The 23909-nt window shown below is 41.0% G+C and overlaps 1 protein-coding gene across 1 annotated transcript in view; it reads right to left on the bottom strand.

The window, feature by feature from the left end:
• Positions 1-10173, bottom strand: part of CRYL1 (crystallin lambda 1) — a 124627-nt gene extending 114454 nt beyond the window's left edge. The window contains exon 1 of the mRNA XM_053563630.1: positions 10031-10173. Within this exon, the coding sequence (XP_053419605.1) occupies positions 10031-10071 (41 nt within the window). The 5' untranslated portion in view covers positions 10072-10173. The remainder of the gene's footprint in view (positions 1-10030) is intronic.
• Between the last annotated feature and the right edge of the window lie 13736 nt (positions 10174-23909).

Genomic DNA, 23909 nt, shown 5'->3' with positions numbered 1-23909 from the left:
ATTGTGTACAAATATAAATAGGTAAACAAATATAAGATACACACTGGGTTTTGAAGACAATATAAAATATTAAGTCTTTTTGCATTACTTATTGAAATAACACATAAATATTGTTAAAATATCAAAATTGATTTCACCTGTTTTCTTTTACCTTTTTCTTTTTTTGTTTTTTATTTCCTGTAGAGATGGGGTCTATGTTGCCCAGGTTGGTCTTGAACTCCTGTCCGCAAGTGATCCTCTTGCCTTGGCCTCCCCAAAACACTGAGATTATAGGTGAGAGCCACTGCAACTGGCTTTTAACTTTTTTAATTTAACTACTAGAAAAGGTAATTACATACATAGCTTGCATTTGTGGCTCACTTTACTTTTCTTTTTTTTTTTTTTTTTGTAGAGATAGGGTCTCACTGTACCGCCCTCGGGTAGAGTGCCGTGGCGTCACACGGCTCACAGCAACCTCTAACTCTCGGGCTTACCCGATTCTCTTGCCTCAGCCTCCCGAGCAGCTGGGACTACAGGTGCCCGCCACAACGCCCAGCTATTTTTCTGTTGCAGTTTGGCCGGGGCTGGGTCCCAACCCGCCACCCTCAGCATACGGGGCCAGCGCCCTACTCACTGAGCCACAGGCGCTGCCCTCACTTTACTTTTCTAATGGGTAACATGACTTATATATAGTGTTGTAAATCATTTATCTCAGGGGTCTGTTTGGTGTCAGGATGCTGAGTTCCATCCTTACCCATGCTACCATTATGCTCTCACAGAAATCAGAAGTCAGTCATATGCCCAAGTGGGCAGCAGTTGTTCATCCACAAAGGCAGTGGGATGGGAGGTAGGAAGGAGAGATTTGCACTAGAGCAGTTTTCAAACTTTCCGAAGACATTTTTTCAACATGCAAGTCACCATGGTCCTCATGTTTGCATGCTGCTTGCCAAATAAATTGACCCTAATAACTGTTTATAGTGAAAAATCACTATAATACAAAAGTTCAAAAGGAAATAATATCTAAATATACAAAAATTCCTACAAGTCCAGAAGAAAAAGATGAACACACCAAGTGGGTTAGGGGCTTGGATAAAGTCTGAAGAAGCAACAAAAAACCTGAAAACATATTCAACTACCTTAGTCTAATAAATAGCAAATAAATATATGTATCAACCTAACAATGGCAAATAAAATATATCTCAGAATTGCAGAGATTGAAGACTGACCACTCTCAGCATTAGTTGAAATTACAGAGAAACAGGCACACTTATCCTGTGGTGGAGGAATGTGATTTGGCATAAACTATCTGGAAGGCAACCTAACAGCCTATATCAAAATTTTGTTTATAACATTAGACCTAGGAATTTTACTTTTAGAATCTTAGGTTACAAGGGTAATGCAGAAAGATACCATTCACAGAATTTATATTAGCTAAAATGTTAAAAACTAACCATCAAATATTCAGAACTGGTAAATTAAATTACTTACAAAGCAAATACAGCTTTTTTTTTTTTTTTGCAGTTTATGGCCGGGGCTGGGTCTGAACCTGCTACCTGTGGCATATAGGGCCGGCGCCCTACTCCTTTGAGCCACAGGCACCGCCCCCCCAAATATAGCAAATTTTTAACAACTAAATATAGAAGTGGGTATGCGACAAATTTTTTCTATACTTTCAATGTTTATCATACAAAGTTGAGGAAATCACTTATATTTCATATAACATGTGTTAAAGGCAAAGCAGGTTTATCCCTATCATAGCAGGTTACAGCACCTATATTGCCCATCTTCCTTGAGGACCTGCAGCAGAAAGCTGAGTCCTGGGACACAGCTGGTATCCCTCCGTGACCTCACAGCTCATGTCTATGCAGTCACTGATGAGCGGGCAGGACATGCACGCCTGGCCAGAGGCAGCCAATCAGCTGGCTCACTAGCACCTGTGCTCTCTGTACTCACGCAGAGCTGAGCCAATCAAATTTCCTCTCCTGAAAACTAGACCTAAACTATAGAAACTATGAATCAGTAACCAGCACTGTGCCTGAAAGTGCACAAAGTTAAGGCTGGAACAGTGTGCAGGAAAAACTCACAGGGGAGGGAAGAAAGCCAGCAAGACAAGAAGTGGGCATCTACAGAGGAGCCCCATCTAGGAGAGGCACAGAGATCAGAGTGGGCTTTCTTGCCCCAACAGGCCCCAAAACAATTGGCTTCCTGTCCTGAGCACCTGTGACCTCTTATTAACTTCTGAATGGCAGGATATCAGGGGACCGCATAAGGGGAGCCCATAATAGAGGTACTTTTTTTCCCACCCAAAAGGTGTGGCACAAACTGAGACTGCACCGAGACTTATTATTTCCTTTCTAATGAAACATTTAAAGATATGGAACATTTCATTTATAATGGAACATTCCTTTAAGTGTGAACATTCGTATTAATAGCAATTTTTCACTATAAACAGTTACTAGGGTCAATTTATTTGGCAAGCAATATGCAAACGTAAGGACCATGGTGACTTGGATGTTGAAAAAAATGTCTTTGGAAAGTTTGAAAACTGCTCTAGTGCAGTCCCACTCTTTCCCATTCTTATATGCTTTAAGGTTTCTAGACTCCTAAATCTCAACTGGTACCGCAGAAGGCTAATGCGTACAAACACAGTATGCAAAGTAGCAGGGGAGAAAATAAACTGAATCAATACTGTCATGAATGCCACTTTGAATAAATCTCTAGATATATCTAAGTAAGTAATATATAAGGTTATTTATTGCATAAACGTTGAGCAAAACTTCCTACACTTGTGATCCAAGTCTATTATGATATTTTGCCAATAAGAACTACAAAATAGAGAGAGGAGCAAGATGGCAGCCAAGTAACAGCTTCCTTGCAACTGGGCACGGTGAGTCTGGGGAGATAAGACTCTGGCTGGTGGGATCTGCCCTTAAACATCCCTTTGAGAACACAGAGAGTCAGCGAGAGACTTCGGGACTCCAGGAGAAGGACAAAAGCAGTGGAAAACTGGCAAGTGATTGCGTGTGTTAGTTTAGTCTAACCCAGTCAGCAGCTTAAGTACAGCACCAGTGAGATTGCAAACTGTAAAGGCCTTAACTGTGAGCTGCTTTGGTTTTTTTGGACTTGGCACTCAGTTGAACTACCTTGGGAGAACTTGGGCAAGGGTGCGGAGGAATTTAAGTGTTGTCTAGGGCCCCAGACTGAGCTGCTGAGGCAGACAGAGATAATAGTGTTCAGCTGTGGGTCACGCAGAGCCACTGTGGGAGAAGTGCCCCGGCAAATTCCACCTTCAGGATTGCAGAGCAAGGAATGGGAATCTAGTGACTGAGCACCCTAAAGGTGGGGACTGAGACACCTTGCAGCCTTAGCCCTCAGAGGCATAAGTGAGATCGGTTTTGGCACACTGGTTAAGTGGATAGCCGCTTCAGGAGTGATCCCAGCAACAAGCACTTTCCTGGGAAAGCTTCCGCTTAGCCAAGTTAGCAGTTTAAAGTGCCTTTTACAATGGCTGAGGAGAGATTTAGGGTCTCCACTTTAGGCTCTCCACCCTGTGGGGTTTGAGAAATCAGCAGAGGCCTCCAGTCTCCATCTCATACAGGCGTATCAGCATTGTGATTAACATCTCATACCCCAGAAGATCACCTGTTACCTGTTACCCAGACAACATTCAGCAAGAGATATATACTGCTCTGTTTGGTTTTTTTTTTTTTTTTTTTGGTTGTTATTGTTGTTCTTGTTGTTTTGTTTTTTAATTTCAACGTTTTCCCTATAGATTTTTCCTTTTTTTCTTTTCTTCATTTTTCTAGTTTAAACATATTTTCCCATTGTTGCCTTTTTCAATGATTAGAACTTAATTTTTGCTAGTGTTTCTACCCCTATTATATGGTTTTTCCCCAAATTTTATCCCATAAAGTTTTCTATTTGCTTGTTTTGGTTTGATTTATAGCATTTTTGTCTTTCCTCTCTACTTGGTGGAGGTGGGGTACTGTGTCTGAACAGGCTAGCAAAGAGCTGCTAACCTCAAGGGAACCACCCAACTCGGCACCCCCAGAGGTTGAGGGGTTTTTAAGGACTCATCAAAACCCTGGTCCAGAGGCATGGCAACTTAAAGACCAAGAGGAAGTGAAAGGAAAATTTGGGCAAAGAAACAGATAAAAGAAATCACTCATGAGAAAGAATCAGCAGAAAAATCCTGGCAACTTGAAAAAACAGTCCAGAGCAACCCCCCCGCCACCCAAGGGACTATGAGGTAGCTACTGCACAGGATTCCACCTATAAAGAAATGTTAGAGGGTGCCTGTAGTCCCAGCTACTCGGGAGGCTGAGGCAAGAGAATCGCTTAAGCCCAGGAGTTGGAGGTTGCTGTGAGCTGTGTGAGGCCACAGCACTCTACCGAGGGCCATAAAGTGAGACTCTGTCTCTACAAAAAAAAAAAAAAAAAATCTGACCTAAAAAAAAAAAAGAAAGAAATGTTAGAAATGACAGAAAGGGAATTTAGAATACACATGATGAAAACAATGAAGGAAATGATGGAAACAATGAAGGAAACTGCTGATTAAGTGGAAAATAACCACAAGGAAATTGAAAAAACAGAATCAAATAAGAGATGAATGATATGAAGAATATAGAAAGTATATAGCAGACCTGAAGGAATTGAAGCAATTAGGGAACTTAAAGATGCAATAGAAATAGCCGGGCGTTGTGGCGGGCGCCTGTAGTCCCAGCTGCTCGGGAGGCTGAGGCAAGAGAATAGCGTAAGCCCAAGAGTTAAGAGGTTGCTGTGAGCCGTGTGACGCCACGGCACTCTACCTGAGGGCGGTACAGTGAGACTCTGTCTCTACACACACACAAAAAAAGATGTAATAGAAAGTATCAACAACAGATTAGACCATGCAAAAGAAAGAATCTCAGAGGTAGAGGACAAAGTTCTGGAGATAACTCAGATAGTTAAAGAGGAAGAAAAGAAGAGAGAGAAAGCAGAACATTCACTGACAGAATTATGGGACTTTATGAAGTGTTCAAATACACAAGTGATAGGTATACCAGAAGGGGAAGAAGAAGGCCCCAGGGGAATGGAAGCCATACTAGAAAATATTATAAATGAAAATTTCCCAAATATCACCAAAGGTTCTGACACATTTCTTTCACAGGGATATTGGACCCCAGATCGCCTCAACACCAACCGAGCTTCTCCAAGACACATTGCAATGAACCTGTCCAAAGTCAAAACAAAAGAAAAGATTCTTCAAGCTGCCAGGAGTAGCTTGAAGCTTGTAGCGAGTTGACCTACAGGGGCAAATCCATTAGGATGACTGCAGACTTCTCTAATGAAACTTTCCAAGCAAGAAGACAATGATCATCTACCTTTAATCTACTTAAACAGAACAATTTACAGCCCAGAATTCTATATCCTGCTAAGCTAAGCTTTAAAATTGACAGAGAATTCAAATCATTTACTGATATACAAACACTGAGGAAATTCGCCACAAGAAGACCAGCTCTAAAGGAAATACTTCAACCTGTTCTATACACTGACCATGACAATGGATCTACAGCAAAGTAAGAACTCAGCAATTAAAGGACAAAACCTAGCTTCGACACTGATGCAAAAGATAAAACTAAGCAATGGACTCTCACAAAATAAGATGAATAGAACACTACCACACTTATCAATTATCTCAATAAATGTTAATGGCTTGAATTCCCCATTGAAGAGACATCAATTTGCTGACTAGATTAAAAAACACAAGCCATCCATTTGCTGTCTGCAGGAAACACACCTGGCTTCAAAAGACAAATTAAAACTACAAGTTAAGGGTTGAAAGACAATTTTTCAGGTAAATGGAATTCAGAAGAAAAGAGGAGTTGCAATCTTATTTTCAGATACATGTGGATTTAAAGCAACTAAAGTCAAAAAAGACAAACATGGTCACTTTATATAGGTCAAGGGAAAAATACAACAAGAAGGTGTTTCAATTCTAAATATTTATGCACCCAATTTAAATGCTCCCAGATATCTGAAACAGACGTTACTCAGTCTGAGCAATATGATAGCCTATAATACCATTATAACGGGGGACTTTAACACTCCTCTTACACAGCTGGACAGATCCTCTAAACAGAAATTAAACAAAGATATAAGAGATTTAAATGAGACCATAGAACAACTGTGCTGGATAGTTGTGTATAGGACACTCCATCCCAAAGATAAAGAATATACATTCTTCTCATCACCCCATGAAACATTCTCAGAAATTGATCACATCCTAGGACATAAAACAAACCTCAACAGAATCAAAAGAATTGAAATTTTACCTTGTATCTTCTCAGATCACAAGACACTAAAGGTGGAACTCAACTCTAACAAAAACGCTTGACCCCACACAAAGGCAGGGAAATTAAACAACCTTCTGTTGAATGTCAGATGGGTGCAGGAAGAAATAAAACAGGTAATCATTAACTTCCTAGAGCATAACAACAATGATGACATGAGCTACCAAAACCTGTGGGATATTCCAAAGGCAGTTTTGAGAGGAAAATTTATCGCTTTAGATGCCTACATTCAAAAAACAGAAAGAGAGCGCATCAACAAACTCACAAGCCATCTTATGGAATTAGAAAAAGAAGAACAATCTAAGCCTAAACCCAGAAAAGAAATCTCCAAAATTAAATCAGAGATCAATGAAATTAAAAACAAAACAATCATTCAGAAAATTAATGAAACAAGGAGTTGATGTTTTGAAATAATAAATAAAATAGGTAAACCTTTGTGGTATATGTATACCATGGAATACTATTCACATTAAAAAAAAATAGAGACTTTACATCCTTTGTATTAACCTGGATGGAAGTAGAAGATATTATTCTTAGTAAAGCATCACAAGAATAAAGAAGCATGAATCCTATGTACTCAATTTTGATATGAGGACAATTAATGACATGGTGGGGGTGGGGGAAGGAGAGAGCAGAGAGAGAAAGAAGGAGGGAGGGGTGGGGAAAGGAAGAGCAGAGAGAGGGAAGGAGGAAGGGGGTGGGGCCTTGGTGTGTGCCACACCTTTGGGGGGCAAGACACGATTTTAAGAGGGACTTTACCTAACAAATGCAATCAGTGTAACCTGGTTTCTTGTGCCCTCAATGAATCCCCAACAATTAAAAAAAAAAAAAGAAGAACAAACTACTAAATAGTTCTTAGGAAGGGCACATTTAATGTTTAAGCCAACTCAATAGGCAACAGGAGCATCCTAAGGCTTGCTAGGTGCTGTGTCTGTATTATGTCCATAAATTAGCAGGAAAATCCCTCGGCACTTCAAAGAAATTTTATACTTCAGACTTTCTTACAAAAAATACACATATCATCCCAAAGAAAATTTTTGGTATTTAAAAAAAAAAAAATGGAGACTCAGGCCAGGTGTCCATTTCCTACCCTCCCCTAGTTTAGGGGGTGCCTGTTTGATGCAAAGCAATATCCTATCAAGCCCTTCACACCAAACATTTGGAAAAAATACATAATCACTGTTACACGCACCCAAACATCTGTCTGCTAGGACTAGGCATGGTGGTCACACAACTGGTGACAAGACAGTTTCTGCCCTAAAGGGAAGGCCCCAGAAGCAGAGATTTTCCTGGAGGAGATTGTTCCTGACCTCAGTTCTGATGGAATGTGCTTTTTGAAAAGGAAAGTGGGTAGGAGAAGGGTGTACAAGGCACCAGCACAGGATGGTCTCCTCCAAACAGGTCCCTATTTTAAACTGTGGTGGATGTTCAGAAACAGTGTTACACAAAAGGTAAGCCTGAACAAGGAAAGCCTGAGCAAACTTACTAACTTCAAGACACTTATCTCTATTCCTAGTTTTAAAAGTTGTCATTACCAGATTTTCCCTCTGTGTTCCTGTAGCCCTGAACCCAAGAGGGTTTTCCCTCCTCCCTTAACTCTCCAAAACCCACTCTTCCTCTTTCAAACCCACCTTTCTGAAGGGACACTCCGTGGCTGCTCACAGAAAGCTAAGTGGCCCTGAGGAGGAGTGGCCTTAGGGGACAGGTCAACAGAAAGAGGAAAAAAAAAATGAGACGATTTCTAGCAAGTGCTTCTAAAATTAGGAAATCTGGAAACTGACAAGGAAAGAGGAAAAGTAGGTTCCTGAAATTGAAATATGTAACTTTTGGTGTGCTAAAACCCAAGAAGGAAAGTCAACCAGGTTTTAGCAAATTGATTTACATTCCCCAAGCCCTATTTAACTGCCTTCCCCTGCCTGGAAGCAGAGCTGGGCGTCTGTCCGTGGCTGGGGAAGGGGAACGACAGGACTTTCATAACCAGAAAATACAGAGACAAGCTGAAGGCTCAGATTATTCCTGTGGTTCTGGGTCAACCTCCCTCAAAGAATCAGAAGTAAACTGATTGCCAACAGCAGCTCCCTCCGAGGAGACTAACCCACCCACAGCTGGATAACTACACAATCAAAGGGCTTACATTTATTGGCTGCACTTGGAACACCACTCCTGGGCTCACTCAAGATTTACAAAACTCCAGCCCTTGACCTTCGATAACTATGTAAGATAAACATAATTACTGCAATGGGTGCAAAGTGTACTTTTTATATTCCCTCCCTATTCAGCCACAGGGCACCCATGGTCCCAGAAAGTACAAAGGCACAGTTAATTCCACTGCTCTGTGAGCAAAAGAAAACTGACAACAAGCATCCTGAGACCTTCCTTCAAGGGCTCTAGAGGAAAAACGCTTAACACTGGGACTAATCTCCAGACAGGGCCGTAAAGTAGTGGGGCTCCAAAGAGAGGGAGCCGGCAGGCCCACACTTCCATGGCATAAAGGGACACAAACAGCGACCAAAAAGGTGCTTTTAACTGTCAATAGCAAGTATAGCAAGTATTAAGACACTGACAGATTGCTAACACTGTAAAGGTACACCTGAGTGTCCTTTTTTAAATGAAAATAGCAAGTTAAGGTGGGGAGTTGGGAGCACAAAGCAGAAGTCAATTTGGATGGAATTTAGGCTTTATATTAAAAGTGATACACCGGGAAAACTGGCTCCATCGCCTCCCCAAGCTCCCACCCCAACCCCGGCAAACGCCATTTAGGAAAGCCCTGTTTGTTCTCCAGCACCTGTTCTATCTCTGGCGAGGGTACCAGCCTCCGGGCAGCAACGCGCCCTGCAGGGAGACTTAACCGAGCGCGCATCTGGCCCCCACCCGCTGTGTTAGACGATTCTAAACGACTAAGATCTAGGGTAAACTGCTTAATCTCAGTTTTTTCCTTTTGTTTTGTTTTGGGTTTTTTTTTTTTTTAGACAGTTTCACTTTGTCGCCCTCCCTCCCCCCACCCCCCTACCCAGGCCATCATTGCTCACAGCAACCTCAGACTCTTGGGCTCAAGTGATTCTCTTGCCTCAGCCTCCCAACCAGCTGGGACTACAGGCGCCCGCCACAACACCTGGTTATTTTTAGAGGCGGGGGGTGGGGGTCTCACTCTTGCTCAGTCTGGGCTCGAACTCTTACGCTCAGACGATCCGCCCGCCTCGGCCTCTCAAAAGTGCTGGGATTACAGGCGTGAGCCACCGCGCTCGGCCTCAGTCTCAGTTTTCTTATTCGTAAAATGGAAATAAGAAGACAGTTCTCGCAGGATTGCGCCTGGATTCCTTTCGTTAGTACACAGTGCCCAGAGCGCCTCCGTGGACTTGCTGGCTCACCCGGCACTACTCAACAGACGCAACAACAGCTTTGCAACCCGGGTTGCGCTGTAAGCTTTTCCAGCCTCCCGGAGAGCCAGCACCACGGGAAACAAAACAGCACTCGACAGTGTGATGGGACTTGCCAAGCCACCGCCGCTGCCCCGAGCGCTCCTCCCAGCCCAGCCAGCTCCGTGCGGAGCGCGGCAAGGGCCACCGGGCATTGGGGAAGCGGAAGGCTGGCACGGGCTGCGCCGCTCCCACCCGCTCGCAGGGCCGGCGACCCGGGCACCCATCCCGAGGGCCTCACGCGCGGGGTACCGCGTCTCCCTGGACTCCAGTGGCAACAATGTGGGGCTCGGAGTCCTGTACCTGCCAACGATCGCCACCCCGCCGGGATCCGCGGACGCCATGGCGGGATCCGAGTGGGCCCGAGGCGCGCAGCGCCAGCGCGGATACCCGGCGCTGCAGGCTCTGGGGCTCCCCGCTGGGGGGCGGGCTCCGAGCGGGTTGGCCCAGCGCCGGCCGGGGGGCGGGGCGAGGCTGCTGTTCGGCCCCGGTGGGCGGTGCCGCGGGCAGAGCTCCAGCCCCCGACGCCCGGCGCTAACTCGATGGGCACCGGCGGCTCAGGGGGATAAAACTCTTAGGACGCCACTAAGTCACTGTCACATTTTACAGCTTCTAATCGTGCTCGGTAAGATCAGTGTACACAGAAAGGGACAACGCCAGGCTAGCACAAGGCTCGACCGCGGAAGCCTCGCAGAGAGACCTTCAGGAGAGCTCCCTTTACTGGCATAAGCTTCTCTTCAGCACAGATCGCTCGGGCCTTCAAGTATGGTTCTGGTTCCGTCTGCCCGGCAGTGGGTTTCTAGAGAGAAACCTGCCGCTTTGCTGCACAGCTGAGACCCAAGGCCCTGCACTCGGTGACAGCAGAAAAAGAAACCTCCAGATGCACGAATCCGTGGATTCCTGTGCTAACTGCACTTCCTCCTTAGACAGGTGGACCTGGTGCATGTATAAGAAAAAGGAAAGGCCCTACTGTCCTGACTCCTGGCTATTTTTGGAGCTGGGAACAAACAGGCGGAGAGGAAAGGGCGTCACACGTTGCATGACAAGAGTTTGTGACCACACAGCACATGATGAGGTGGAAATAGCACAGCCGTCCAGTTGTAGCCGATTAGAGAGCGCTCACACGGGAAACCCCGCCAACACTGACCAACTCGGATGGTAGGCAGAGCTCTGTCTTCCTTTGTTTTCCCCAAGTCAGGAACATGGAAAGAAAAGTCTCTGAGGGAGGAGTTAGTTTGTGAAAATGTTCTTTTAAACCTATCAATAAACATTTGAAATAGTATCCAACCTCACTTGGAATGAAAACACACAATAAAGATTTCATCTTTCACTTATAAATTGGCTAAATTATGTAGATTGATAGTATTCTCATACCTGCAACACAGTCTTTCAGACATGCAACTCTTTCACACAGTCTGAAGGCAAGCTCAAGTTGGCCTATCCTTTTTGGAGTAAATGTTACATTATTTTGGGGGGAGAAAACTCAGCCATGGAACCTGAGCATCCCTGTGAATTCTGGCTGAGTGCACCAGATCCCAAGTCTTCCCACTCCTGATGCTCAACAGTTTCCTTTGCTACACACACAGGCATCTAACTAGCCCAGCACCCCTAGGGTGAGTACCCTGTGACCACTCATTACTGGGCTGTGGGCACTCAGTAACTGGCCTGTTTTCAGCTCACTATGAAGTCTGTTCTTTGGTTTAAAAAAAAAAAAAAAAGTTCTGGTACTAATCCACTGCAAATGCAGGGACCATCTGACCTTGTATGGAACCCTATGGGAATTAGGGCTCCACGAACTGGTATAAATATGCTCAGACTCTGGCTGTTACTTCTACAGTGAGTAATAAGGTCTTTATTTTATTACATGAAACTCCTCTAATTCAGGAGTTTCATGTCTTCTGTCATTCACCTATGAAACTATGGCAAGCTAACTTAGGTGAAAATGTTAGACCCCTTCACAGTTCTTGCCACACACCAAAATTTTGAAAGTATACTCTTTGGCTTAGCAATTCCAATTCTAGAGATCTGTTGTACAGAAATAAAAGTGGACATGAAGATAGATGAAGTTATGTATTTCCACAATAGAAAGATACTGAACATGTGATGAATACATCTTAATGAGAAATGGTTTTTAAAATGATGGAAGTTTTAGTGAACTGCTTCTGACCATGTTGGAATCATGATGAAATTTAAACTCTTTTCTACATAGTTAGAGACCCCCCACCCACCGATTTAGAGGACACAATGGTCTCAGACATTGGACAAGAGGCAGCCTAGGACTTTGGTCCCTGAGAAAAGGGAAGCAAATTAGTCACAGACTGGAATCCCAAATGAGAGAGCTCAAATGGAGCCTGCTTCCTCACTGAGTTGAGGGAAAAGGTTGAAGTTCAGAAAATCCAAATGAGAATTTGCAGGGTACCAAAGAGAAGGAGGATGTGCAAGAGAGAGCGTGCATGCTCTCGGGCTCTGTAGAAGAGCTCCACGGGTGTTTGGCTGAGCACTGAAATGTGCATAGGAGAGAGGAACATATCTGAGGGTGGAGTAAGTCAAACATTCCCAGTGCTTATACAGGACAGGGAAGATTTCCTACCCCTAACCCCACCAGACTAGAAAGACCTCATTATACACAGGGCTATACATAGGACATCAGGTAGAAGCCTTAGAACTGCATTGCCTCAGCACTGGAAGGAAATAAGTCCTAGACTAAAGGTCTCTCTGGACCCTGTTGTGCAGGAGGCCAATGCCAGAGAGGTTCACACCAGATCCAGATGGGCCAAAGAAGGACTTAGGAGCTGAGGACAGATATGACATGCTTTTATTCAGCTCAAAGTGGCCAATGAGCAAGCATGGGAAGTCCACGCAAGTGGAAAGTTCTGTAAATGTATATATCCAAGGGAACAACAGTGGCAAAGTGCCAAGCACCAGTTATACAATCATGGCACCACTGTGCACAGTTATGGCTTTCTAGGAACAACACGGCACCTCTGGTGGAACTGTGGAAATGGAAACCCAAACTACTCCATCTTGTCCCACAACCCACCCTAAGAAAGATCAGAATCAAGCCTCAAAAGGACCAACCTTACTCCAAGTACAGTAATTAAACTGTACTCCAGAATAAAATCCAATAGTATTTAAAGGAATACAAAAATTTAGAAAAAACAAATTTAGGACAACTCCACCTGATTTTAAAGGCTCAGTCAGTAAGGCGCCGGCCCCATATACCGAGGGTGGCGGGTTCAAACCCGGCCCCGGCTGAACTGCAACCAAAAAATAGCCAGGCATTGTGGCGGGCGCCTGTAGTCCCAGCTACTCTGGAGGCTGAGGCAGGAGAATCACTTAAGCCCAGGAGTTGGAGGTTGCTGTGAGCTGTGTGATGCCATGGCACTCTACTGAGGGCCATAAAGTGAGACTCTGTCTCTACAAAAAAAAAGAAAAGATTTACTGTAAGTGAATCTCCAAATATGATGTTATTAGGAGATGGGGTGTTTATGAGGTAGATAGGTCATGAGAGTGGAGCCCTCATGAATGGGATTAGTGCCCTTTATATAATAGGGACCACAGAGAGCTCTCTTGGCTTCTTTCCCCAATGCAAAGATACAAGAATACAGCAGCCTGTAACCTTGAAAAGGCCTTAATCCAGTGGTTCTCAACCTTCCTAATGTTGTGGCCCTTTAATACAGTTCCTGTGGGTCACGACCACAGTTTGAGAACCGCTGCCTTAATCAGAACCGTCTTGCTGTCATTGTGGTCTTAGACTTCCAGCTCCAAGATCTGAGAAATAAATTTCTCTCTGTAAAGCCACCCACTCTGCAGTAGTTCTGTTCCAGCAGCCCAAACTGACTTAGCCAAATTGAAGACAACTCAATGGGAAAAGGATGGGCTTTCCAACAAATAGTTCTGGAACAATTTGATATGTATGCACCATAATAATAATCACCCTGATCCCTACTTTTCTTATCACATACAAAAACTAACTCAAAATGCATCAAGACTTAAACGTACTACCTAAAAACTATAAAACATCTAAAAGAAAAAATAGAAAATTTGGTAACCTTAGGTTAGACACAGATTTCTTAGATATAATGTTAAAAGCTTAACATATAAAGGAAAATTTGCTAAGTTAGACTTTGTCAAAATTAAGAACTAAGGCTTTTTCAATATTTTCTTTCTTTTTTTTTTTTTGCAGGGTCTCATTCTGTTGCCTGGGCTATAGAGGAGTGCAGTGGTATGATCATAGTTCATTAAACCTCAAAGGACTTGGCTCAAGTGATTTTCCTGTCTTCCCTCTCACCCCTGAAAATTGCTAGGATTACAGGAATGAGCCAACATGGTTGGCCTAAAGAAACAATTGTGAAAATGAAAAGACAAGCCACAAACTGGAAAAAATATTTTCAAATTACATATGTGTTATAGGACTTGTATAGGAATTATATAAAGAATTCTTAAACTCAATATTTAAAATGGGAAAACTAAAAAAAAAAAATCACCTTAGAGGTGAAGAAAATAGTATTTATTTATTTGGGGAACAAAGAATTGCAATTCATGTTCACTAAATCAGAGAAGGCCTGATTAACAACATCACTAGTTATTAGGGAAATGCAAATCAAAACTACACTAAGATACCACCTGACACCATTAGGGTAGCTACCATTAAAAAAAAAAAGAAACCCAGAAAATAACCTGGAAAAGTGTTGGTGAGGATGTGAGGAAATGGGAAGCCCTATAGTACATGTTGGGAATGTACAATGGTGCATAGCAGCCACCATGGAAAATGATATGGCATTTCTCAAATATAAATAATACATGTAGAATTACCAGATGATCCAGCAATTTCACTTCTAGCTATAGACTCTAAAAATCGATCCTCTACAGATACTTGTACACTGTTCGTGGCAGCATTATTCACAGTAGCCGAAAGGAGAAAGCAACAAATGAATGGATAAACAAAATGTGGCATGTACATTCTATGAAATGTTGTCCAACCTTAAAAAGGAGAAAATTCTTACATGTTCTATATATATGGAGGAGACTTAACGATATTATTCTAAATAAAATAAGCTACACGCAAAAGGAAAAACACTGTTTGATTCACTTATATGAGAGACACAAAATAGTCAAATTCATAGAGATAGAAAGAAAAATGGTGGTTGCCAGGAGCTGGAGGGAGAGAGGAATGGGGAAGTTGGAAATAGAGTTTCAGTTGTGCAAGACGAAAAGAGTTCTGGAGATTGGTTCACAACAATGGGAACATACCTAATAGTACACAATTGTATGCTACAGATGCTCCTTAATTGTACACTTAAAAATGGTCAAGATGATAAATTTTATATATACTTTACCACAATCTTTTGAATGTCAAGACTTCAATAGACATTTCACCAAAGAAGATACGTATCTAGCAAGTAAGCATGAAAAGATGCTTAATATGTAATATCATAAGTCATTAGGGAAATGCTTATGAAACTAGGAAAAAGAAAAGCAAATAAATCTCAAAGTTATTGGAAGGAGAGTACAAAAATTCATGAAATAGAAAACCAAATAACAATAGAGAAAATTGTTAATAGAAAAAATGAATGAAACCAAAATCTGGTTCTTTGAAAAGATCGACAAAATTTGTAAATCCTTAGTCAGAGTCGTCAGAGGAGAAAGAGAGGAAGAATACACAGATTGCCAATGTCATTACACTTACTACAGAAAATAAAAGGCTAATAAGGGAAATTTATGAATAATTTTATGTCAATAGATAAAACAAATTTATGAAATGGACAACTTCTTGAACCCTTGAAGGAAATAAATAATTAAGCCTCACTCACTCATTTCTATATATAAAGGATGTTGAAATTTATAATTTTAAAAAACCTTCCCCCAAGAAAATTCCAGACCCAGATATCTTCACAAGTAAATTCTCCTAGGTATTTTAAGAATAAATAATCCCAACTGTATGCAAACTCTTCTAGAATATACAAAACAGCAAATATTTTCAACTGATTTTATGAGGCCAATATTACCGTGATGTCAAACCTGACAAAATAGAAAAGAAAACTGCAAATCCTTCATGAACATGATGCCAACATTCTTTTAAGAAATATAAGTAAATTGAGCCTAGCAAACATACAAAAAGGATAAGACATCATAACTAAATGGTATTCATCTTAGAAATGTAAGGTTATTCCAACACTTGAAATGTAATTCATGATATAAATAGATTTAAAAAGGCCAGGGGCGCCTGGCTAAGACAGCAGTTTACTAGAAATAAAGGATTTATTTGGCTTTTAAACAATTAAAAAAGAATAAAAATAAAAATAAAACAAATAGACTAAAAAAGAAAAATTATGTGATCATCTCAATAGATATAGAACAAAGATATGACAAAATACATTATCTATGCATGATTTTAAAGACCTCAAAAAGTAGATTAAAAGGGAACTTCCCAGCCAGGGGTGGTAGTTCACACCTATAACCCCAGAACTCTGAGAGGCTAAGGCAGGAGGATTGTTTAAGGCCAGAGGTTAAAGACCATCCTGAACAACATAGCCAGTATCTACAAAAAATAAAAAACTTAGCTGGATGTGGTAGTGGGCACCTACAGTCCCAGCTACTCAGGGAGCTGAAGCAAGAGGATTGCTTGAGCCCAGGAGTCTGAGGTTGCAGTAAACTGTGATGATGCCATGGCACTCTAGCCTGGGTGACAGAGCAAGATCCTGTCTTGGAGAAATAAATAAATAAATAAAAGGAGCTTTCTCTACCTGATAAAGAGCATCTACAGAAACCCCACGGCTAATATCCTTTTTTAAAATTATGAATTTTATTGTATGTATTTGAGGTTTACAAGACAATATTATAGGATACATATAAACAGTAAAATGTTCTGGTGAAACAAATTAACATCTGTCATCTCATATAGTTACCTTTTTATGACAAGGCAGCTAAAATCTACTTATTTAACAAAAATCTCTACTACAATATATTTTTAACTATCATCATGATGTACATTATCTCTAGACCTGTGGATTCTGCATATCTGCTTCTTAGTATTAATTCCACCTGCATTTCAATATTTCCCTCCCCCCGCCCCAACCCCTAGTAACCACTGTTTTATCCTTTGTCTCTGTATAGTTGTTCTTTTTCTAAGGTTCCACATGTAAGTGAAATTATACAATACTTTTCTTTCCATCTCTGGCTTACTTCACTTAGCATAATGTCCTTTAGGGCCATCCAGGTTGTGGCAAATGGCAGAATCTCCTTCTTTTGAAAGTCTGAATAATAGGGTGGCGCCTGTGGCTCAGTCGGTAAGGTGCCGGCCCCATATACCAAGGGTAGCGGGTTCAAACCTGGCCCCTGCTGAACTACAACCAAAAAATAGCCGAGCATTGGCAGGCTCCTGTAGTCCCAGCTACTGGGGAGGCTGAGCCAAGAGAATCACTTAAGCCCAGGAGTTGGAGGTTGCTGTGAGCTGTGTGATGCCACAGCACTCTACCAAGGGCCATAAAGTAAAAAAAAAAAAAAAAGAAAGTCTGAATAATAATCCATTGTGTGTATCCCACATTTTCTTTATCTTGTCTAATATTCTCAATAGTCAAAGACAAGATGCTTTCCCCCTAATATTATGAATAGGCAAGAATATTTTTTCTCACTATTTCTATTCAACATTATGTTAGAAGTCCTACCCATGAGATAAAGCAAGAAAAAGAAAAGGCACAACAATTGGGTAGAAAGAAGTAAAACTATCTTTATTCACAGGTAACATGATTATATACTTAGAAGTTCCCAAGGAATCATCAAAAAGCCAATGGAACTCATAAATGAGTATAACACATTTATAGAGGCAAGCTCAATATCCCCAAATCAATGGTATTTATACATGATAGCAATGAACAATTAAGAGATCAAAATTTTAAATGTCATTTATAATAGCATAGGAAACATTAAATACTTATGAATACATTTAATAAAATATATGCACCATCTGACCAAAACCTACAAAACTTTACTCAGAGAAAGAAAAGGTGTAAATCAATGGAGAGATACAACCATAGTGGATCAAAATACTCAATATTAAGATTTCAGTTGTCCCCCAAGTAATCTATAGATTCAGTGCATTCCCATAGACTTCTATTTATAAAAATTTAAAATTTCTAAAATTTATATGGAAATGGAAATGACTTAGAATTTGGAAGACATCCTCAAATGCTATAGTTATTATGGTAGTATGGAAGAAGAGAGAATGTAGAAATAAACCCATGCATATTTGTCAATTGATTGCAATAAATATAACAAAGTAATTCAATAGATAAAATATGGTCTTTTCAGGGCAGTGCCTGTGGCTCAGTGGGTAGGGTGCTGGCCCCATATACCGAGGGTGGCAGGTTCAAATTCGGCCCCAGCCAAACTGCAACAAAAAAATAGCCGAGCATTGTGGTGAGTGCCTGTAGTCCCAGCTACTTGGGAGGCTGAGGCAAGAGAATCTCCTAAGCCCAGGTATTGGAGGTTGCTGTGAGCTGTGTGACACCACAGCACTCTACCGAAGGTGATAAAGTGACACTCTGTCTCTACAAAAAAAAAAAAAGGTCTTTTCAAAAGAGGGCGCTAGAACAATTGAATATCTATATGCAAAAACTTACTTATACCATATACAAAACTTAACTCAAAAATCAATCTTAGACCTACATAAAAGAGCTAAATTATAAAACTTGTAGAAGAAATCATAGAAGCAAATCTTTGTGACTTTTGATTAGGTAAAAGTTTTTCAGATAGAACACAATAAATCGAATTTCATTAAAACTAAAAACTGATCTTCAAACACACGGTTAAGAAGGATATATACGGGCGGCGCCTGTGGCTCAGCGGGTAGGGCGCCGGCCCCACATGCCGAGGGTGGTGGGTTCAAACCCGGCCCCGGCCAAACTGCAACAAAAAAATAGCCGGGCGTTGTGGCGGGCGCCTGTAATCCCAGCTACTTGGGAGGCTGAGGCAAGAGAATCGCCTAAGCCTAGGAGTTGGAGGTTGCTGTGAGCTGTGTGACGCCACGGCACTCTACCAAGGGTGATAAAGTGAGACTCTGTCTCTACAAAAAAAAAAAAAAAAAAGAAGGATATATACAAAAATGTTGCAACTCAGTAAGGAGAAAACCCAATCAAAAAGTGGGCAAAATATTTATAGAGACTGTTCATGAAAGAAGATATATTAATGTTTTAATAAGCAGTGGAAATATGCTTATTAGTTATCATTAAAATACAATTAAGGCTGAGCCTCTTGGCTCATGCCTATAATCCTAGTACTATGGGAGGCCAGGAGGGAGTATCACTTGAGCCCAGGAATTTAAGGTTGCAGTGAGATATGATGATGCCACTGCACTCTAGACCAGGTAACAGAGTGACACCCTATCTCAAAAAAATACAACTAAAGTGCTTATTAAAACATCATTAGTCGTGAGTAAAATTCAAATAAAGCCATGATGAGACATCACTACACACCCAATAGGCTAATTAAAATTAAAAATACTTACAATAGTTTGTGTTGTCAAGGATGTGAAACAATGGAATTTTCATATATTGCTGGTAGAAGTATAAAATGGGAGCAGCCATCTTGGAAAACAACTGGGCAGTTTCTTTTGAAGTTGAACATACACTTTACTTACTACTTGGCAATTCCACACCTAGGTAGGGCTCAAGGGAAATAAAAGCAAGTGTCCACAAATAAATGTGTGCATGAATATTTATACAGATTTACTCATAGTAGCTAAAACCTAGGAACAACTTCAGTGAGGGAATAGAAAATAAATTTTGATATATTCATATAATGCAGTATCAGTCAGCAATAAAAGAACTATTGCTACATGCAACCACATGCCCAACAACATTATATTGAGCAAAAGAAGCCAGACACAAAGGAGTATTATCTATGGATCAATTTATATGCAACTCTAGAAAAGACAAATTTAATCTACAAAGGATGCCAAAAATGTATACACATTTTAAGAAAGGAAAAAAACTATTAAAATTGTAATACTCAACATATACCAGTAACAAAAGATGAATACAAGTCACATTGAGCACTTCTGGTAATTGCGGAAGTTAAATGTGACTTTAATATTACAAATTTAATACAGTTTTTTTCCTTTCTTAAAATGTGTATATATCTTTTTGGCATCCTCTATATAATGACAGTTCACTGGCCATCTGGGTCTGGGGGTGCATAGGATTGCTTCAGTAGGAGCACAAAGGAAATCTAGGGGGGGGATGAAATAAATATTTTGTATCTTGATTATGGTGATACTACATGGGTGTGCAAATTATCAAACTTATTGAAATATATGCAGGCAGTCCCCAGTTTTTGAACAAGATAGGTTCTGTAGATTTGTTCTTCAGTTAAATTTGTATGTAAGTTGGAAGAAGTACATTTTCTTATTACCTGTAATAGCCTCTGTTCATAAGCCCAAGTTGTACAGAAGTCAGATGTTAGTCATTTGGGGACTGCCTGTATTTAAATGATTTTTTTTTTTTTTGAGACAGAGTCTCACTTTGCTGCCCTCAGTAGAGTGCAGTGGTGTTATAGTTCACAGCAACTTCAAACTTTTAGGCTCAAGTGCTCCTCTATGCCTCAGCCTCCCAAGTAGCTAGGATTACAGGCACTCACCACCATGCCTGGCTAGTTTTAGAGATGAGTCTTGCTCTTGCTCAGGCAAGTTGTGAACTCTTGAGCCAAGCAATCCACCAGCCTTGGGCTCCCAGAGTGCTAGGATTGAGCCACTTCACCTGGCCTTAAATAAGTATTAATTCGCATCATATTGTATGCAGAGAATAATGGCAGAACATAAAAGGGACCTAGGAATCAGCTTACAGGGTGATAGCAGTGAGGAGATTCTCCTGGGGTGTCTGGCCAACTGCTCTGCTGTTAAGTGATCTCAGGTTAGTGGTGTTTTTAACCTCATTGTATAAAGGTTTAAGATAATAAAGAGTTGGTAATGTTTACTCTTTGACAAATTCCTTCTCAGGGACAACCTGGTGACTGCTACTAAAAATTAACTGATTTAGATAATATTTTAAAATGAAAATTTCCTAATTTCTTATATAGTTTTAGAACATCTAAAAGAGCTTTAAAATCACATTGGGATCATTTGTAAGTTTTATTTATTAGATTTATAAGACTTATCTAATATTTGGGGAAGTTTTATTAAGTCAAAACAGTTGAAATAACTGGAAGAAAATCAAATACAGTACATTGATAATTAAGTTTTAAAATACTATCAAAGTATTTAATTACCTTTATAGTAAATTCAAATGTCCCTTAAATTATAAGAGGAAATTTGCCTAACAACTGCAATCAGTGTAACCTAGTTTTTTGTACCTTCAATGAATCCCCACAATAAAAAAGTGATTGTTAAAAATTTTGATGTACATTGAAAAAGAAAAAGATTTTTGTAGTGACCTTTGAAATCATAGAGTTTTGATATTGTAACTTTATTGAATGTTAATCATTTAAATAAAAAGTAAATCCCTGAAGCATATTTTCTGTATATTAAAACAAGCCCAAATTTCCTATCAACGATGGAAAACTAGGATATTTCCAGAACGTAAAGCCACAAGCCTGAGATTGCCTTGGAGATAAAAGACAGCTGTAAACTTCTTTGATCACAATGTGTTTGAAGAAAAAGTGTGCTGCCTGCAGTCCAGCCCTCTAGCCTGAACAGAGCAGAGCTGGGCAAAAAAGGCCAAGTCCCAGGCAGGTGCAGACCCTGACTTAGTGCCCAGGCTGCTTCACCTCCAGGTAGTTAGGGTGAGGCTCGTGGGCTCTGCTTGGGTCAGTCTCAGGAGCCAGTGCATCTGGAGTGGAGCCTAAGATGAAGATGTGAAGAAATGAGTGACCAGCTGTCCACTGCTGAATCTCTAAAGATGTATTCATGGATGAGGATAAAGGCCCGGGCTCAGTGGAGGTCCCCGTGAGAGGAACTGAAGCTGCTGGTCCGGCTCCCTCTCATGAACTGGTTGGAGCTGCAGTTCACCTCTGTCTGTGAATAACTTGCACAGGTAACTTCATATACTTGGTGAGGGGGGCACAAAGAACTCAGGCAAGTGACCAATGCTCCTTCCCTGGCCCCTCCTCTTGCAGGCCAAAGATGACACGAGGATGATCTTGAGGAATTGCCTGGGGCTACACAGCTGAGCTTTGTGCCAAGTGAGGAAGCTTGGACCAGAGAGGACTTGGCAAGGCAAACAGGACTTCTAGTTGGTGCAACAGAGCATTGCTTTGGGTCCCAAAGAGCTTTGGGGATCACAAACACTTTGATATTGGTAGAACATTTTGACCTGCAGATATTTTTTCCTAATTGGCAATTTGACTACTTCTAGAGACAGATCCATGGTCTGGCTACCAACATTGTCCAGCTGGTCACTGGCAGGAGTGGCCAGTAAGGGACTCTCCTACCCACAAGGGACAGACATTAAGGAGGAGTTTCATAAGAGAAACCAATTGTGCTGTGTGGGCAGGGCAAGAGCCAGTGAAACTTGAGTCCTTCCTATTCATACAATCACATTTGTATCCACAGTTCTCTGAGGCCCAGGGAAGCTTGAATTACAATAATAATAATTCACACCAGTTTCATGCTTCTAGTATAAGAAGTAATTTCATCTCATGGAATTCTTATTCTTTTGTTATTTTCCTCATCTTACAGATGAGAAAACAGGAGGCTGAAAGAGAGCAATTCAACTTTCATCTAGCTGGTATTCATTAAATATTTGTTGGGACTAAACTGTCACTGTCCGAGAGAACTTTCTGCAGTAGTGCATATGTTCAATATCAGCAGGTCCATGTGGTTACTGGCACTTGAAATATGGTTGAAGTGGCTGAGGAAATCAACTTTAACTAATTGGAATCTTACTAAATAGCCACATGTAACTAGTGATTACCCTATTAGATAGCTCAGTTCTAATAGAGGCACTGGGATCCAGACCTCTGGTTTCATGGAAATTACATTCTGATGCAGGACAGAAAGTAAACAGATGGGTAAATAAATGGCATAACATGTAAGGAAATAAAAATTCAGGTCATAACAAGTGCTATTTAGGGAATAAAGCAGGTGACAGGGACTGAGGATAATGGAGATGAGGGAGATGTTTCGGGGAGTCAATGGTTGGGAAAGGCCTCTTCTAGACAGTGACATTTTCAGTACTTAAAAAGCTGTGTAGACCCTTAGCAAAGCCCAAATCCTAAGCTCTCCTCAACCAATCATCTAAAACTTCTTCTTCTTTTTTTTTTTTTTTTTTTGTGGTTTTTGGCCAAGGCTGGGTTTGAACCCGCCACCTCTGGCATATGGGACCGGCGCCCTACTCCTTGAGCTACAGGCACCGCCCATAAAACTTCTTCTTTTAAACAGTCCAGCTCCACTTCCTCTCTGAAGCTGTGACTGCTCCCATGGTGGCTGCCCCCAGTGCACTCACTGTCCACTGTACAGCCCTCCTCACAGTCAATGAGTCACTCATTCACTCAGTTTTTTTTTTTTACTGTACAAACCGCCATGTTAAGAAATGCTTACCGTTTAGTCTTTAACAGTGTTGTGAGCTTCTTAAGGTTAAGGCCTATGCCCCGTTGCCCCTTACTAAGCACGTAATACATACACTCTTTAAATGGATGATGCTTCTGAAAGCAATTTCCAAACGCACAGGAAGGAATGCATCATTCTCCTATTTTCTTTATTTTTTTTTTCTTTCGTTTATTTTTTCAGTTTGTTACTGATGCTGTATGGTGCAGGACATAGATTTCAACTTCTGCTGAAAGTGTTAGGTTGGCTTACCACACTCTCCCCTCATAGAATGCAAAACCAAATCAAAGAATCCCAGCCTATGTCACAGAAAGATGGAATGCAGAAAAAGAGCAAAGAAGTTATATTCCAAACAAGTTGAGGTGAAATGAGATTCAAAATAATGAATGAGAACTTGTCTTTCAGGGCTCTGCTTAAACATGAAGAACAAAACTCTTTCTGTTTAATAATCTCAGCAGTGAGTCGAATGAAAAGTGATAGGGACAAGAAAGAGGCTATTTATAACACTTTAACGCATCCCAGGATTATAAAAATGATTAGAAAAAAGGAATTGTTTACATTGGCTAAAATTTAGATGTAGGGTGAGTTATTATAAAAAATGTTGCAAGCTTTGTAAATATCTCTTTCATAAGTATAAAAATTTTT

Source organism: Nycticebus coucang, chromosome 15 (genome assembly GCF_027406575.1).
Source record: "Nycticebus coucang isolate mNycCou1 chromosome 15, mNycCou1.pri, whole genome shotgun sequence".
Classification (NCBI taxonomy): domain Eukaryota; kingdom Metazoa; phylum Chordata; class Mammalia; order Primates; family Lorisidae; genus Nycticebus; species Nycticebus coucang.
The sequence above is the reverse complement of the archived record's forward strand: the minus strand, read 5'-3'. Positions and strand labels throughout refer to the sequence as shown.